This window comes from Gavia stellata, chromosome 2 (genome assembly GCF_030936135.1).
Source record: "Gavia stellata isolate bGavSte3 chromosome 2, bGavSte3.hap2, whole genome shotgun sequence".
NCBI classification, from domain to species: Eukaryota; Metazoa; Chordata; class Aves; order Gaviiformes; family Gaviidae; genus Gavia; species Gavia stellata.
The window spans coordinates 43,700,162-43,718,960 of NC_082595.1; the positions used below are offsets into that span (position 1 = coordinate 43,700,162).

The 18,799-nt window shown below is 37.4% G+C and overlaps 3 protein-coding genes across 3 annotated transcripts in view; 2 read left to right on the plus strand and 1 right to left on the minus strand.

The window, feature by feature from the left end:
- Positions 1-3,397, plus strand: part of TIAM2 (TIAM Rac1 associated GEF 2) — a 92,323-nt gene extending 88,926 nt beyond the window's left edge. Inside the window, exons 23-26 of the mRNA XM_059828650.1 lie at positions 209-314; positions 1,086-1,173; positions 1,729-1,883; positions 2,750-3,397. Of these exons, the coding sequence (XP_059684633.1) occupies positions 209-314; positions 1,086-1,173; positions 1,729-1,883; positions 2,750-3,393 (993 nt within the window). The 3' untranslated portion in view covers positions 3,394-3,397. The remainder of the gene's footprint in view (positions 1-208; positions 315-1,085; positions 1,174-1,728; positions 1,884-2,749) is intronic.
- A 1,234-nt stretch (positions 3,398-4,631) lies between these two features.
- The window catches only part of TFB1M (transcription factor B1, mitochondrial), a 29,161-nt gene continuing 14,993 nt past the window's right edge, over positions 4,632-18,799 (minus strand). The window contains exons 6-8 of the mRNA XM_059828660.1: positions 18,278-18,397; positions 7,613-7,740; positions 4,632-4,904 (exon numbers count right to left, since the gene is read on the minus strand). Coding sequence (XP_059684643.1) covers positions 4,643-4,904; positions 7,613-7,740; positions 18,278-18,397 — 510 coding nt within the window. The 3' untranslated portion in view covers positions 4,632-4,642. The remainder of the gene's footprint in view (positions 4,905-7,612; positions 7,741-18,277; positions 18,398-18,799) is intronic.
- CLDN20 (claudin 20) lies at positions 13,636-14,295 on the plus strand. The gene has a single exon (XM_009820743.2). The coding sequence runs from the start codon at positions 13,636-13,638 to the stop codon at positions 14,293-14,295; it is 660 nt and encodes a 219-aa protein (XP_009819045.2).

The window sequence follows — 18,799 nt, forward strand, 5'->3', positions numbered from 1 at the left end:
TTTTAAAAGTTGAAGCAATTACAAATTCTAAAGGTTGTGTCTATCACCATTTCAACTACATTTACAAGCACATATTAGGGTACCGAAGGAAAAAGTCTAATGAATTTAGTTTCTCTTCAGAGGCAGGTCTTTTAAGAGTAACACAAAAAAACCCCACTTTTTTTACTTTTGCTTCTTAGAAATATCCTTGTTGGTTTTCTTTTTGCAGCCTACTAATGTTCGTGCTGCACATAATTATGGTGACTTGGATCCATTTAAATTTCGTTGGCTGATTCCTTTATCTGCTCTTCAAGTTCGACTGGGGAACACAGCAGGTAATTCCCTTGAACTGAATACTTTAGGATTGAATGCTTTTCTGGGATTCTGTAATACTGCTTCTCCCACATCTTTCTGGAGCCTCTGGAAACAGGCAGGTGTAGAGAATATAGTATCTACTGTTGTCTGTACACTCAGGGGGTACAGGCTTGATACATTAAGAGACTTTCTTCATTTGGTATGTTGGCTGCTTCTGCAAGTTCAGGAAGTTGCAACATGATGTGAAGGAATGACAGAATGGAAATCCCCAATGAAAAGACACTATGAACAGGAAGGTGATTTACCATGGCTGACATCCTGGTGACGCCCTTAGGCAGTGTGTGTGCTGACCCTTGTGTTTTTCCAAATGTGGGAAAGTTGACTGCGTAATTTGTGGTAGTAGAGGGCTGTGTTTTCATTTTCCCTTTGAGTTGATCTTTATGATCCTATCCAGTTCTATATCTAATGTAAAGTGTCACTAGGTGTTTAGAGCAAGTAAATGCTTTGCACACCTGGGAGAAGGCCTTTTAAGGCTGGAAGGCAGCGAGAAGTGAGAAGAATGGGGGAAAGCAACTCTCCAAGAGAGAGGTTATCAAAGGCAGCATTAGGCTGCTGCAAGAGGAGAGTTCAGGGGACTTTCCTTTGCGTTCCATCTCAGGTGACATCTTCTGTAGATCCACCCGTGGTTGTGTTAACACTGCTTTCAGGAGTGGAGGAGGTCTACACTGGTCTTTCTGATGCCGAAGGTTTTGTGAAGTGTATACAAAAATAACGTTTCCTTCCATGCACAGGAACAGAGAACAGCTGTATCTGGGAACTGATTCACACAAAGTCAGAATTGGAAGGCAGGCCAGAAACAATTTTTCAGTTGTGCAGCAGGTAAGCTTTATACGTGGAGGTTGTATTTGACAAATCACATTAATGGAATTAAAAAAAAATTTTCCCCTGCATGACCTTTGCATCAGCACTTCTAACGTGGCTCTCATTGTTTGAGTCCAGGCACTATGCCAGTGTTTAACTGCATAAAGTATACAATTTGAAATCGGAGTGAATTTGGCTCAGTGATCCAGTATTAGAAATCTGCACAGATATATGTTCATAAGTTCCAGTATGATATGGGCAAAGTAACTGATTTTATCAGACTTTCAGTTCGTTAGCAGAAATTACTTTTGGATAAAGACTACTTAAGGGGTGATCCCTTGGTACAGAAGTCACCTTTCAGGCCATTTTTCTAAGGGAAAGTAACCAAGATCTCAAAACACAAAGTGTGTGAAATGCCTAACAACACATAAAGATGTTAGCTGCAAAACCACTACCTAAAGCAAGCTACTGAAAAAACCCCACTGCATTAAAGCACATCAGCAGAAAGGAGGCAGGCAATAGTGTCTTACTTCAGAGGGGAAAACTATGTTACCTGTTTTCTTAAACTTGCAGTGACTGTGAGAACAAGACTAACATCGTGAAGGTGATCCGTTCTATTTTGCGGGAGAATTTCAGACGTCACATAAAATGTGAGCTACCGCTGGAGAAAACATGTAAAGATCGCCTTGTCCCACTCAAGAACCGTGTACCTGCAACAGCCAAACTGGGTAAGAAACACACTGTCAAAGTGAAAAATGGAGCCCGGACTCCCGTGCTGGCAGAAGGTTCACAATTATTACCATGACTGTGGTGTGTCATGTGCCAGACCCACAAATCGCATTTCTTTCTTGGGCTGGGGAGGTGGTAGTTTCTCCACAACTCAGTGCATGACAAGGGCTAGAGGAGATAAGCAAGCTTGCCATCCCACCCACACTGTGATGTGTCATTAGTTCTCTTCAGGGAAGACTTAATAAGGCCCAAATTAATTTTGCTGGGAAGAAACAGACTCCCTTTGGCCTGCAGTATTAGTGTTCTTTCCTCTGGGTTCCCTTGAGTAACTCGGCCCTAATAACATTTAAAGCGAAAACAACTTGCAAAAGGCAGGAGTCTTGCTTCTTTCAGTGCACTAAGTTCACATCCCAGCAGATACCCTAATCAAGTACAGGCTTCAGACATTTTAGTTAAATGAGTAGCTACTATTATTTCAAGTTCTCCATCTGATCAGTTGTCTGTAAAGTCCCCTTAACATCAACAGGAACTGGGACAGTTCAACTCCTGCCTACAACCTGGCCCTCCAGTGCTTGAGGTGCCTGAATAAGAAGTCTTGCTTTCCTGCGGATGTGTGTAAATCATTACTACAATTCTTGGAGGGTTTTGTATATATTACACATTAAGGCAAGCATATAGCCATCCGGTAGGTGGAATGACAACTCTGACACAGGATTGCACTGTCGGTATCAGAATGCTGACACATCTGACCTGGGATGATTATCAAATGAGACTCCATACAGTGTAATTACAAGTGGGCTATTGAGACAGTATAACCAGCTGATGTTTTGCTGACAAAATAAAACTGCCTTTTTCCTCTGCACAGCTTCCACGAGGTCCTTGAAGGTACTGAAGAATTCATCCAGTAGTGAGTGGAATGGTGACCCAGGGAAAGGCACCTTCCAGGACTCTGATGAGTGCAGCCTGAGCAGCAGTACTCAGAGCAGCAGCTGCCACACTGCTGAGAGCATACAGGAGCCCAAAAATTCATCTCCCGATAAACACGTACAGAGTTGTGCATCTGAATTTTCTAATGTTCTTGTCAAAGAGTCTGATATTCTCAGTGATGATGACGATGACGATGACTATCAGAGCCTAAAGAAGGGCAGCCCTACGAAAGACATTGAAATACAGTTCCAACGGCTGAAGATTTCAGAGGAACCGAGTACTGACTCTGAACGGGATCAGGCTGCTGAAAATGACGAAGGGGATGGCTTCAAGACAAGAGAGCATCCAAAGCTGGTGCGTGGCCATTTCTGCCCAGTGAAGAGAAAAGTAAACAGCACAAAGCGTAACAGGGGAACTTTAATGGCAATGCAAGAACATCACCAGTCCCTTGACAGTCACTCTGATGCTGCAAACCTGGATCTGAACTCGATTTTAGAGAGAGAATTTAGTGTCCAGAGTTTAACATCTGTAGTTAATGAGGACTGTTTTTATGAAGCTGTGGAGAGGCATGGAAAATCCTAGCTTTCTAAGCACTATATTTAAAATATTCATTTGAAGTCCACATAAAATTCAGCAAACTTATTTTGCTTTAAAACTAGTAAATTCATGGAAGCTGCAGGAAAACTACTATCTGATTTTGTGCACTAATACATTTTTTCCACAAAAACAGCTGTAAAGGATTCTTAAGTTATTTTAATTTATTGTGGATCAAAAATAGATTAAGTTGGCCAAGGTCTGTAAATTAGTTCATCCCTTTCAAGCAGTTATTAAGATGACGTAGTGTTCTTGGGGAGGGGAAGGGAATGGAAGGATGGCTTTGTTAGTATGTTAAGTAATGTGGAAAAGGTGCTAGTGAGTGGCAGAGGGGATTACAATGGAAAGCAGCATTGCAAAATGAATTTTTCAATACCTTGGGCATTTTATTTCTTTGGTTCTCATTTTTGCTTTATTTAAAGCAGAATTAAGTTATTTTATTGTGTTTTAGTGCACAATAGTGCAGAAATTTCATTTTTGTAAGTTTCAAGATGCTGTTTATACTTTATACATATGTGTAAATACAAAAACAAAGCTTGGCCTGTAATCTTTTATTTGACTGTATTTTTTATTTTCTCTACCAGCCTGTACAGTAAAAGACAAATAAGTATTGTACTTAGCCATGTTTTCTCCTTTTTATCATGCTGCTTTTCTCTAGTTGCAGCTTTAAATCCCAAAGTCTTTGCTTTTGCATAAATGAGAATATTAGCAGACCATGAGGCAATCTGTGCACTTTATCCTCCCTTAAGCCAGTCACTTGAGTATATTTATAAAGAGTTTTACCTTTTGGTTTTGAAATTACTCTGCACAGTAATATGTTTCAGGATAAAAAGAGCACAAAAACCCAAACACCATCTTACATGCTGAAATATGAAAAGTCTTTTTTCTTATGTTTCAATAATGCACTTTCATTCATACAAAACTCAAATTACTTCAGAAGTTTCCCAACTTAATTACATGTTTCACAACATCCCCTATTCTTGGTATGTGTTCTAGCCATTCCCCTGAAGTACAAAGAACCTGTAGGCACCTTGTAACTGTCTTTTTACTTTTGTCTGCAGCTGAATGGAATGAATAAATAAAATGGGAAAGCCTTCTCTCTCCACTACTTTCTCAAAAGTAGTTGTGCTGTACCTGCACAGATGTAGGAATATATAAGCCTCCTTTTACTGCATCAACACCTCTAGATCAAGGAGTTAAAACTACCAGAAAAATCAGTCTGCTGCAATTACAGCTGTTACAGCTGATTTTCCTCTTCAGTCTGTTCAGGTTGACTGGTACTTTTAAGTAAATTCCTCGTCGTCTTCTTTTGCCTTAGTTCTTCTCTGTAATTGTACACAAAAAGGCTTGGGTCTTCATCACACATTTTCCTGTATGTATTGCAGAGATTTCTAAAGTGTGACATGGAGAGTTGAAAAGGACGCAGAGTTGGATCAACATTTGCTGTCATCATCAGCTGTTCTGTTCTTTTCAAACGTCCACTTTCAGGAAACAAGGTCCTAAAAGGTGTGGGGAGAAGACAAACAAATTCAAAAAATTCAGACAGACAATTCCATTTCCCTTAAGAGTAACAGGATCCTCTTAGGAATTTACTTAATATAGGTTTACTATTAAGGATGTCATTATTTTAGCTCTGGCCCTTTTAATATAGCTCATTATCTAAGCAAACGGAAACATATATATAAGGGCCCTTTTTCTGCAAATGCAAATTATGACAACACAGAAAAGCATATACATACATTGTACATTAAACACACACATGTATGTTCATGTTTGCTAACGTGAGAAGAGCTTTGGGTATGGATACAGTCACAGAGCCTTCTTAGAATTAGCCTCATATTTAGAGAGCAACAACAGATTAAACTGTGCAAAACAGATGAGATCCAAACCATATGACTTTCAGGCTGTTTCATTCCAATGGGAAAGATATTGTTATCACTTGTCATTAATTCTAATGCCAGAAAAAAAGCCAAGAAGGAAGAAAGGAGTATTTAATTATCTGTCACTTTTTAATATTTAAAACATGGAGAATATGCCCGGAGTCCTAGATTTTGTTTTCAGCTCTATCATTGTTTATAGATAGTCGTATCAGTTCATTTACTCTGTGGCCAAATGCATTAGCACCCCTCTCTCACAAGTTCCCCACATTTTAAGGAATAGTATTGGTTCAAGTGATTTTTAATGTCTCACAAAAACGCATACTACAAAGTGCAAACTATTGAAAGGACTAGCTCTTATTAGCAGTAGTTCTCAGTCTACAATGGGTCAGGAAGGCAGAAAATTTGCACATGGCTGATGCGCATGTCTCCATTTTCAAATGATTTGCCTCTGTCACACATACGTAAGACCTAAAAAATGCTGTGCATCTAATACAGTAACACCCCCAGCTGTGTTTTGCAGGTTGGCTGGACAAGCTAGTGAGAAGGCTTTGTATAAGTAAGTGATAGTTGGCTCTTGGACATACAGAATACAAAATTAAGAAAGGGTTTAAAATAAGAGAAGGATGGAACTTCTGGGAACAACCTGGTTTAAAGTAAGTGCTACTCCAGGCCTTGGTCAAAAACGTCCCCATTAGTTCAGCGTCTATGTCAGCAAGGTTAAAATGGATCAATTCTTATTTTGATATCCCTCCTGAAATTATTCTCTCCTTTGATTTGGTAGTTAAAAGACGTACCTGGAGCCAAAAATGTTTAATCACCTTTTTTATACAGACTATGAACCATCTTATAAACGTCCATGAACAGCAACTCAAACTACAATATTTTTCTTCATGGACTTAATAGCTTAATCTTATATGCCATGTCTCTCTCACATCCCAGAATTTACACACAAATGTAAACTGATTCTATTACCTTGTTTTTATACAGTATATGCAATAGACAGATAGATAGATACCTTATAATGAACTTAATAGCCTTATTATACACCAAAATTTGCTATTTTTTTCAGGTCAGCTAAAGAATAAGAGGATTCTGTTTCTTAGCTGCACGCTAGGGCTAAAGTATGATAAGCTGCTAGGGAAAATGTGACGTCCAAAAGTTCAGATTCCCCCCCTTGCCTCAAAAGAACGTAGAGCAGTTGTTAGCAATTTGAGATTTTGGGGTTTTTTTTTTTTAAACTTTGGCAAAAGTATTCTACATAATATAGATATGCTGACTGCACATGCCTTCTGCTTACATTGTCATCTGAAACCCTTCTTTCACAAAAAAACCACCCACCACCCTGTAAATCAAATACAAATCGATCTAGAGTTTGGATACCTCATTTTCTAACCACCTCCAAATGCACACTCAAACCTTAACACAGGCAAATCAGTACTTGTTTTAGATCCAATGTCTGCATCAATGGCATTCACTGCCTCAAGGAAAAAACAACAAAACTAGAGGCAAAATTCTATGTTCACCTTTAAAATAGTGACATACAAGGCTTGCAGTTCAGTAAGGTGGCATCCACTCTAATTCTACAGTGCATCAGGGCCAAAACCGTGTCCAGCAAAATTCAGCTAGCCCAAGCTGCAGCAGCATGCCTCTAGTCGTAACAGCAGCTCTGTCACATGTTCTACAATACTGAATGCTGGGTTTCCCCCACACCAAGTCAGACACATGGCTATGTTGGAGTTTTAACAGGATCCTTGGCAAACAGACTGCAGGTTTCTTGCATCAGTTAGAGAACCTTATAAATTCCCTCAGTAAGACATGGGGATTTTTAAAGTCAGTAAGAACTCCATAAAAGGGCAAACACAGAAACAAGAATTTAACCTTTTGACATTATCCCCAAATAAGTAAAATTTCCCACAGATGACGCTCTCCCTCCTTCTCCCCGCCATCTTTGGTTCTGAATTTTGAGACTTTCATTTTTTAACTCAACCAACAAATGCTGTAGTTTTTGTGACTGGTGGTGGGTTCTTTTTGTTTCTGAGACAGACAAACTATTGGAAAGCTCACTGATTTATTCTAGTAATTTTAACAGCTTCAACTGCTCTAACAAAAATGCACAGTAATTATTATATAATTACAGCAGAAAGAGATTCATCTCAGTTTTGTCTCCAGAAACCATTCTGAAATGGAAAGATCTGATGAACTATGATGACAAATTTAAAAAGGGAGAAGTAAAATCAAATTCATAGCTACAAGCATTTCTCAACTGATTTAGTAGCTGACGCATTTACAAAAACAGTGTCTGAGAATTTTTCGTTAAAGATCCTTACTCAATTCCGCGGAAGCAGTATTTTCTTCTAAACTGAAAAACACTCCGAACTACTTTTTCTACTAGCTCGAACGGCTGCTGTATCTTTGGTTGCACCAATGGAGTGAAATGCACCACAGCCACATCCACCTATAAGGAAAAGAAAGATAAATCTGAGTAGATATGTTCCTCTGAGACACATCAATTCTAAATCAACTGGTCAGACATCAGGAAACAGGCAGAACACAGGAAGACATTATTGTGACTGATAACGTAGCTGTGCAGTGACTAATGTCATAGTATTTGAATATAAAGATTTGGCTTAACTTTCAAGGCCCTATAGAATTTTAGTCTGTCTTAGTTATCTACATATTTCCAATTAGTTCACATGCCATTAGCACTTAGTACTTTTTTCCCCCATGGCACTTCCTCCATCTAGAGCAACTTCCATGTAATCTGTAAAGTAATTAGCACTTCTTTCTTCAGATCCTTCCACAAGACAATTCTGACATGATACACAAATTAGACAATATTCAATATACAGGCTGAAGGGCAGCTGGAGAAAATTGGTATTATAATTAGAAATCAGACTCATTCCCTATATGTTTTCTGTTGCTCTAGGGCTTTTCTAAAATGTAAGCCAAGGAATTACTTTTCAACATATTAAGATTTTAAAATTCTAGTCTATTTAAAGGAATGGGAGGCAGAAATAAGTTTGCATTCAGTTTAAGTGACCATACAACTCTGTATTTACACTGTGTATCACAGTTCATCCAAAGTTGTATTTGAATGCTTCTACAAAGATCTCTTTCAAGCTTGTTTTATTCTTTTATTTTATAGTTCTAAAATCAGCTTCGTTCACAGAACGGTCACTTTCCCTGTGTCTGAAAACAGAATGATGTAACACCATTCCTTCAATGTACACATATATACATATAAATGTAATATGCTAATATGATGGACAATCACCCATCTTTTTAAAAGGTCTGAAAGTCAATACTGGCATTCATAGAAGAGATTCTATGTGACATTAAATTGAAGACGTGCTAGTTCTGACTGAAATAAAAGATACACTCAGACCAAAGGACAGCTTCTGTTCTAAACACATTCTCAGTGTACCAATTGCTTGAGAAAACCCAAAAAACTTCAAAAAAGAGAGGATTTTTTTCTACTGCTCTAACCAAAACTGCTCTAAGCTTGTGGGTTTCTTTAAAAATCAATTAAATCATAGTAACCTCGGATGCGGACATATTCTTCTGGCACAAAGGTGCCATCCATCCATGTTGTACTTTCAGTGGGAACAGCTCAGCTGTCAAGTACATCTATATAGTACTACTGCTTCAGCAGCAGAGGTACTGTATTTGCTTTCAACAGAAATGATGAAATTCAAACAACATAAGTTTTTCATGTAGACAGAACTTACGAAGCTGAACAAAAATACTGGCTAGACAAAGGAAAGAAAATACTGATTAATGGTGCTGATGAAAAAAAAAAACCCAAAATGCAGCAAGTTTCCAGTAGTAGCATTGGTGATCTCAAGTATATGTTACAGATAGTGTTTCTTCTCTACTTTCCTACCTTTTCTGGAAGCTAGAGTCAAGTAAAAAAAAAATTTAAATTACTAAAATGTAAAGACACAAGAACTTATTTAAAAATGAGGTGACAAAGAAAATTTGACATATAGAATCTGCAGTGAAATGCACATAAATGTATTTTCCAAAGCAGTTTCTGAATTTCTCAAACATTGATAGAGTCTGCTTTTGCCACAGGTTGCTTGCTCCCTGTCAGGAAGACCACAGGAACACAGCGAAAACTTGCGTTCACACTGAGCATCAGAAAAGTTTATGGTTTTGAACAGGGCAAATACATACTTCACATGACCAACCAGCTTCTTGTACAGAAATACTAAGGGCTTATTTACACATGTATATGTTTACCTACATTTTTGTCAACAAATAAAACAAGGTATTTCCCCCACAACATTAGGGATAAGAAAACCACCAGAGAGCATTAGAGATCTCCTAGTAGACTCAATTTTGCAGAACTGCTTTTAAGTGAGATATGAGGTCTTTTGGGGAGTTGAAGCTGCATCTTTAAGAAAAGTTTTGGAGGGAAAAGGAAAAAAGAACACAATCTAGATGCAGTGTACAGTTTAAGAGAAAAACAGCTCAATTTGCAATCTCAGGGCCAGTGGGCATTAATTTCTGCTTCTGAAACAAAACACAGCACTTCTCAGCATTTGTTCCATTATAAATGCTGTTTTCTTTGGACCCCAGGAAAGCTGCCTGGTTACTATAGCAACAGATACAGGGGAAAGCTTTTCACTTTTAATTGGCCACTCCTTGAAAATTTTACATGCTATTTTTCCCTAACCTTTTTAATATGCATAAAATAGAGAGTAGAATTATGAAAGCCAATAGAGTACACAAGAGCACTTAAAGTACACAAATTAATTTGGTGATAATTTTATTAGTAACACTTCTTCCCCCCCCAAGTATGTTAGAAATATTTACAAAATAATACTCAATTCTTACAAAATAATGAATATGAAAATTATTCAACTGATACATCCTGAACTGTCAACAGTACAAGAATTATTCACCCCTTGCTGTTTTAGTGTATCTGTACAATGAAGGTTTATGTTCTGGCAGGGTAGGAGGAACACATGACAAAATACAATTTAATTCGGAGAAGTCTGCTGCCTTGCTGATGAAATCAACGCTCTAAATCAGAATAAGCTTAAATGAGACAACTTTTTCTAATTGTTGACAGTAAAGGTCTCATGACGTGCAATACGTGTATCTTGCAAAAAGGCTGTACTAAAAGCAAACCCACATATCCTTTTTCAAGCTGCAGTTTACTCATAGGGAACTGAAACCTAAGCAGAACATACTACAACTTCATTAAAACAGACTGCTTGAGATCCTACTAAGATAGTTCTAAGCCAGCACTTTCACCAACCAAGCGTGCAGCACCAGCATTTTATCTGTCTACTACAGACAAATGTTAGGTCTAACACCAGATACGTGTATCTCACAGCAATCTTGTCACGATACAAGGGTTTCGTTTTGGTTCACTTACAGCAGAAAATAACTGTGCCACTGCACTAATAGCAATAATCTAATTCCTGTGTAAGAACAGCTTTGTAATAACTTAACTCCATTCGCACTAGGCTCACAAACAGGATCACAGGAAACCAAACGTCAGGTACAGAACCTATGGGTATATCACTGCTGCAATCATCAAGACTTTTCTCCTAATTTCTTGATTTCACACACCAAATTATTAAGGCCACTCCTCCTGTGTGCTGCAGTTACCATATAAGCTTTATTAGTAGCTTTATTCCTTCATTCTTTTATACAGACTCATACAAAGGTAACAAGTTATAGGATGACCCACAGAAGGCTAAGGCTATCAAGAAGAGAGAAGCAAAGCCTGTAGTTGAATAGAAATGTCCTGCTGTTCCAGTTACGAATTAAAATAAATTGCATAGTTCTTTCCTAGGAAATTTAAACTCTTAATAAGATTATCTGTGATGGAAAAAAAAGAACACAAAACCACCAACAACCCACAAACAACAATATCCTCTGGCTCTCAGTCCAACTTAAATGAATCCTACCCTCCCACACCCTCCCTCCCCCAATCTGTAAGTCTACAGAGTTTCTGGATTCTCAAGATTTTACTCCTTTTAATCACTGTTCACAGTTTTCATCACAGAAACTGGGTATCATTATGTATTTAGGACTAAGGGCCTCCATGTGTTTTTCTCCATAATCTCTTTGCTTTCCCTTACTGAGTGTTTGTCAAACAAAACTCATTAAACAAAGTACTCCTTTATTCTCGGGTAGATGGAACTAAGAGAGGGAACAAACAGCAGTAATACACTTGCTGTAGAGAAGAGAAAAACACCCCAACATTCCAAGAAATTTTGTTAATACATGCCAATGCAGTTTTATATGAGAAGGGATAGTTGCATTCAAGAGAAACTGCATTTTTCCAGGACATCTACAGTGAAGAAAACATCTCAGACCTCACATCCAGCAGTAAGTGCTATGTAAACAGGAATGAAACAGAACTGTATTTTTTTATTACACTTGCAGTGCTTATACTTGAATTTATCATGCCTTTAATTTGGTTCATCCCATTAAATGTAATGCATGACTACCATTTGCAGTGGTTTGGATTTATGTTTGGATGTTTGTATATGCTGAAATTTTAAAAAGGAAACAATGAAAAAAATCTAACTCAAGATCCTAATTAGCTGTTCCACAATACGCTTTTGAATGAGTTTTGAGCTTATCCAGACATGTCAGTTCCTTCTGTAGAAGGAAGTTAAGCCATTTTTCCCATGAGCCTGATACAGCAAATGATACGTATTTGCCAAAGCAACTCTTCACAGTCTGAACAAACTGAAGGGGTTTGGAAATAGGCAGGTCTTTGAAATAAAATTTTAAAAATTAGTAGCTGTTAATAGTCTCACCTTAACTATAAGCATTTTTAATATATATACGCTGGACAGAGTTAGCACATCCTTGAACAAATACCTGAACTAATTACAATATATAAATTAGAGGATTACTTGTTATATAATGCCACTAAAGACTGATCAAATACATACTGATCAAAACCTTGTTCTCTTATGTGTAATGAATTGAAATAAGAGTACAATGCTACAGGTTTTTTGTGTTCCACTTATTTCAACGTTATCCCCTATTATTATGGCTTTTCAAAAAAGTGCTAATGGTAAAGACCTATTTTAATCTTATTGTTCATATTGACATAGAATGTCTTAGAAAGCATAATGCAGACTGAGAACCGCCCTGTCTCTATCACTCTGATAAAAAGACAAAACCTGCCAATTATGCAGCCCCACTCAAAAGGCAGGACCACCATTTCTAATCCTCGTTACAGACGTTTCAAACGATTTTTCTTCATCTGCTATCCCAACAGTCCAGCTGATGTAACAGCAACAGTTCTGTCTTCCCAGGCACACAGTTATCATACTGCCTAAAATGTTCTCATCTGTCAAATGATATTTGAGTCTTTATGCAAGAATAGCAGGGAGGTTTTCTAATGAATTTTTTAAATTGCCACTTCGTGGCAAATTTGCAAATGATTTCAGACAGGTAAGTGACTGATTAAAAAAATGCACTTACACAACTGAGTTGTTCCATATGACTGTTAAAAACAATATTTTATTTTACAGACAAAAGCGGATCATATTCACTCTTTTGACTTGCTCAATACTGCTGCTCCAAGTTAAGGACTGAGAATCACTGACTGAAAATAAAATATTTATTTATAAAAGTCGCATATGACTTAATTGTGAAAGTGCTGCAAAAAAATAAATTCAATCCTATTCTCCTTTAAAAACATGAAAGTTCGTAACAGTTATTAAACAAAAGAACAGACAATATTTAAATAATGGAAATAAAGGGTAACCTTTAACCGTACTTTAAACAAAAGATAATATTAATGTTTGTTGTTATAAAATAGTCAACAGGAGCTGACTACAGCCATCAACACACTTAAAGAAGGTACTTGAAGAATACAATGTATTTTCTACCACAGCGTTTTTCCTCAATGACTTCTAATCTGCAAGTTTCTAATGTTCCACTTACAATGTATATTTGTCTAGTAAGCCTGCAATCTGTACACTATTACCAAAACCAACTTCAGTAAAATAAGTTTTGCCTGATGGCTTGCAAATCATGTATGAAAGGGCAGCAGCTCCTTACAAGCAATTCTAAAACACTGTCCATTTGCCATCATCTATGTTCAAGTACCTTGTGTACAGCTGCTCAGCTGCTCTCATCTGCTGCAGGGTCATGTTCAGACATTCATTCAGATAGCTCTAATTTTAAATGCAAGCTTTTTTTGTTTGCTGATTTCTTTTTCTTTCGTCCTCGCACTTCTCCTCCTCGCCCCCCCCCCCTTCCTCCCTATTACACAGAGGGCTACAGCCTTGGCTACGAAGCTACGAACCAGTTACACTCATTTACGAGGGAGAAACAGGCAGACAAAAGGTGACAGCAGATAATCATCATGGCATCAGCAAGTCTGCAGTTCTTTGCTTTTATTCTGGCTTTGTTTGGTGTTTTGGGAGATATCACAGCCACCTTGCTACCAAACTGGAAGGTAAATGCAGATGTTGGTTCAAATATCATAACAGCTATAACACAGATGCAAGGACTTTGGATGGACTGCACATGGTACAGCACTGGGATGTTTAGCTGTATCCTGAAATACTCCGTTCTCTCTCTCCCTGTCTACATCCAGGCTGCACGGACCACTATGGTACTGTCTTGCATCCTATCAGCCTTTGGGATCTGCATCACTACAGTTGGAATGAAATGCACAAAGTTGGGAGGGGACACTGACAGCAAAAGTCATGCTTGTTTTGCTGGAGGAGTCTGCTTCATTCTTGCAGGAACCTTTGGATTAGTACCAACATCCTGGTACACGAGAGAAATTATTTCAAATTTTCTGGACCAGACCATTCCAGAGAGCAGTAAACATGAACCAGGAGGAGCGGTTTATACAGGATTCGTTTCAGCAGGGTTTCTGCTTATCGCAGGTTTGATCTTCTGCACTTCCTGTTTTAAAAAGCAGCAAGGAGCATGGATTTACCCTCCAAAGCAGCACCATTTCCCATCCACAGAGCGGGAGAGCAACACTGGTTACAACCTGAAGGACTATGTGTAAATACAGTTATTTCTATCCATTGAGGCTTTTTTTGTGCTAAGTGTCGTTTGATTATTTCAAAGAATGTATAACATAGCACTTAACTTTTCTTACATCTGGGTTGCAGTTATGTTTAAGCAAGGTATTTCATTTATAGCAGCATCCACAAAAAGAATGCAGTAGGAAATGCTTAAATCTGCTACAAGAGTACTTTTTTTTTTGTTGATTTTTCAAACCATTCTTTTTGACTTACCAAGTAACATTTATTAAAGAAAAAGGAACTATTTTAAAACATAACTGACAGTACAATTAATGTACTGATGGCTTGTTACAGCAAAGATGCTTAAAAACTAACTGCTTTCTATCTAGCAAATCAGGCTATCAATAACATATAATGTTTTATAGTGTATTTTACATTTTTATCTTTATTTTAATTATGCTGCAAGGAAAAAAACCTCACCACTCTCTGTCCAGGAAGCCCAATTCAATGTTTTTTAAGTAACAGACACATCTGCCTTTCCTTTGTTCAAGGAACGTGTGGACGTGGCATTGTGGGACATGGTTTAGTGGGCATGGTGGTGTTGGTTGATGGTTGGACTTGATGATCTTACAGGTCTTTTCCAACCTTAGTGATTCTGTGATTCATTTTCAGTTCTAAATTGCCTTGGTAACTAGATTTGTTTTTTAAAAAAACCCAAAGCCAAACAAAAACCACACACATACACAAAAAACAAACCAAAACAGAAAACCACAACAAAACCCCATAGCCCCAAACCTTAGCTGCATTGTATATTCTGCATATCAGGCTGAAGAATCAGCAGTACCATTCAGATCTTGCCAAAAATGGCTCTCCCGCCCCAAACTGACACCTGCTGCGGGTTTCATTTATTATTGTTAAAGAAATGTCTACTGGGCATTCACCAGTTGCTTCTAATCTATCACTACACAATGAATGCTAGATTTGAGGAGCAATGCAACAACAGAAATGTAACCATGACTATGAAAACACCTGCAAACTGTAACACACAGGATACAAACTAAGTATCTATGTTCCAGAAAAATCTGGAAGCGTTATGGCTTACACTTGCTCAAGGTAGCTTTTAACAGCTCAAATAATACAGCTACCATTTATTGTCTTCTATGCTTCTGACCTTCTAAAAGAACTTTATAAGTCTTTTTAATTATTCCAGTGGGGTCTGTTTCAGGCCCAATCCCATGTATTCCATTACTGTAAAATGTAATATACAATGGTGATAAAGAGACAGCTTCTTCATTTAAATTTATTTTCTTAATCCCCTTATTTTGATTAATAATCTTAGATCCTTTAACCTTTTCATTGAACACACAGTTTTTGTTATGTATTGGTCATTGGCAGAGCATGTTCTATCTAAATGCTTCCCTAAACGAGAATCAAATTGATGTTAATTTGCTAGCATAGCTAAGGGAATGAAAAGGGGATATGATACAGGCCTTTAAATTTAGGAATATGATAATGCTGGATGAGTCTTTTGACAAAACCAACTGCTATTTATTTTGCATATTTATATACAACTTTCATTTCCCATATTATTAGCCCGAAATTCACTAAAACAGTATGAAGTGGCCTGAACATTTTATGTATAGTTTGTTGGAAAAAGTAAGATCTTCTGTTATAGCATTTGAGAATTTATGCGTCTAATATGTAAAGAGTCTTTATTCTAATACATAGAATGAAATTACATCTTGTTTGTACTACTACTGTTACGTAGCCGTTTTGAGTTTCCTATGTATTCATCACGGAGCTTGTTTTGTACTATTCCTAATGCTAGTATCAGCAGTTATTCAGTACCGCAGAGACTTAACTATGACCAAAAGCCAAGTTTTCTTTGCTTAGACACAATGCTGTCCAGCACCATTCCATCCCATAAACCAAGGTTCTTTTACATCTCAACATTCATAGGTATTGTTGAAATAATATTCATTCATCGAATAAAAGAGGTAAACAACTCATTCCCCAAAACCAGCATCTCCACCTTTAGTAAGGGGTTTGACATGACACTAAGCTCTGATCATTGCTAGGTATGCAAATTAAAACTAACATTTGTAAAATAAGAACCAAAGGCATTTTTACAGGAGGGCATAAGGAAAAGGTAGTAATTGCATACTATGAGCAAAATGAAGTATTCATCGGTTACATAAGCAGCAAATTTTTCTTCCTAGAACTTTATACAGAAGTACCTGAACTTCTTTGTATACCTATGAAACAAAAATCAAGCACTGAGCCACTTCATTCTCAATATGCTGCAAAAGCTCTCCAAGAAAACAAAGTTTCTATCATCAGAAATGGTAGTATCTAAAACCGCAAGCCAGTCTACTGCTAAAAGAACAGGGACAAAACAGAAGATCAGTCTACAACAGGAGTTTGAAGGAAACAAAATATAGTGAAAACAGGTGCCAGGTCTGTCTGAAAAAATTGTACTTTCTGCTTTTGCAATATAAGCAATACTTGTTTTAACTCAAAGAAATATATTAAATAAAAATATGCTTGCCTTTAGCCATACTGCCCTTTTTATTTAACAGAGCACCAACTGACTGTAGGATTTGCTTACACTAAGACATTTGTCACAACTCTGAGTTACCTCTCTCTCAGTCAACTATGGTCTTTTCAGTACAGGAAAATGGGAGTATCAGTTATAGCTTCCCAATTCTGAGACAACAGTCTGCACAAGGCTTTTGACTATACTAGCTCTACTATGCCCTCAAATTGTATCCACCATTAAGAAACCACCACTGCAGAATTGGAATTTTGGCCTTACTGAACACTATTTCACATATTTAACAGCGAGATGATATCCTGAAATTATTTTTCATTCAGCTAGGAGACAGGAAAAAGAAACAACCACCCAAAAACACAAAGCAAAAAATAAGATGTCTTAAGCGCGGTCATTTTTCTTCACAACAGACTGCTGTCACGACTAATAATTTAACATGTTCGAACAGTTACTTGCTCAAAAAATAGTAACAGAATTCTAAATCTTCATCAGAATATGCCCAGATAGAGGCCTTAATTGTGATAAAAGAGAATGAATTACCTTCCAAAGGTTCTCAAGCAATAAGCCTCAAGAGTAAAAAGACCAACAGATAGACTGTGATAAGGGGGAAGGGACATGTATTGATGAGCTGAACCAGCTAGTTTAAGAGGAACTTTCAGAAGCTGCAAGTTCATTTCTGAAACGGAACAGTAGATTTCCACGTACATTCAGGGGAAACAGACCCCACTTAGTGTCAGGCACATATTTTTACAAAACAAAACAAAATTATAAAAAGATACATTCTTGGCCAAAATGCAGTTTAATTTATTAATGCTTGATTGCTGTAATCATAATGGCTATTAATCAAAACCAGAGGCAGTAGATAAGAGGACAGCAGAGAGACTGTTCTCCTCTACTTACTCAAGAGCAGATCGGAGGGAGAAAAGATTGTTATTTTTAAACAGGCAGTGGGATGTAGGTGACAAAGTGCTATAGCGAATAGGAGGAAGTTAAATATGCTAAAGATGAGTAGGGTGAAACGTAAAGATTAAGGACATGGTAAAATTCTTTGACAAAGATGACAAATGAAAAGCATTTATTTATCAGAGTCTTTTAAAAGACCCATCAAATTTTCTAGGCACAATTCCCAAACTGTTTATAAATGCAAACTGTAAAGCAGCAGGCTTTCCAAAGATGCTACAATCCTAGCAGACTATCCTGTCATTAAATCCTAATCTCCCTCTCCAGAAACACCCAAAGAAGTACGCTGATTTTGCAGATAGGCTTGAAGGTCAAAGCCAAGTTCTGAGGAACCAAAAAGAAAAGCATCTTTTTGAAGCAAGTATGCTTTGTTTACAGGAATATCACATCACTCCACTTTGTAGTATGGAGATGTTGAACTAGAGCATTGAACTGCGTTCCTTACTCAAAATCAGATATATTGCTTGACTGACAAATTAACAAAAACCCCAAATAAATACATCAAAACTTACCTCTGGCTTTGGAACAAAGGCTTGACCTGGAATTACGAAACAGTTTTCAACACTGCAGAGATGCTGAGACATGATGGACAGCCTGCTACGTTGCTTACCTCCTGGATTAGCTGTAAGCCTCTATCGAAGAATCAAAACATGTACATCAGTGAAACTGAATTGACCAAGGGGTCAGTTACATTACGAACTTGATTTTCAGTATAAACAAGGGCAAAGACAAATTAAAAAAACCAATTGTTAAGAACTCTTATCAGAGTTTATGCCCAGTTCATCTAGAATTTTTTTCTCCAATGTAGCAGCATTTCACTAACATACCATGCTAATTTACAACCTCAATCCTGCAGTCAAATGCACATGAAAAGGAGCTCCTTGAACTTCTGCAGAACTTCATGAACGTCAAAAGAATTTTGTATGAGCAAAAGAGAAAACTAAATCTATTCTGACTGCAGGATTCAAAACAAAGAGAACAACAGCTGACATAATTTCCTTCCACTGTTTCTGTATCAAATATTACTATTTTTT

What these genes read in the sequence shown, in the direction of transcription:
- CLDN20 (XM_009820743.2), top strand. Translation starts at nt 13,636, where the DNA reads ATGGCATCAGCAAGTCTGCAGTTCTTTGCTTTTATTCTGGCTTTGTTT.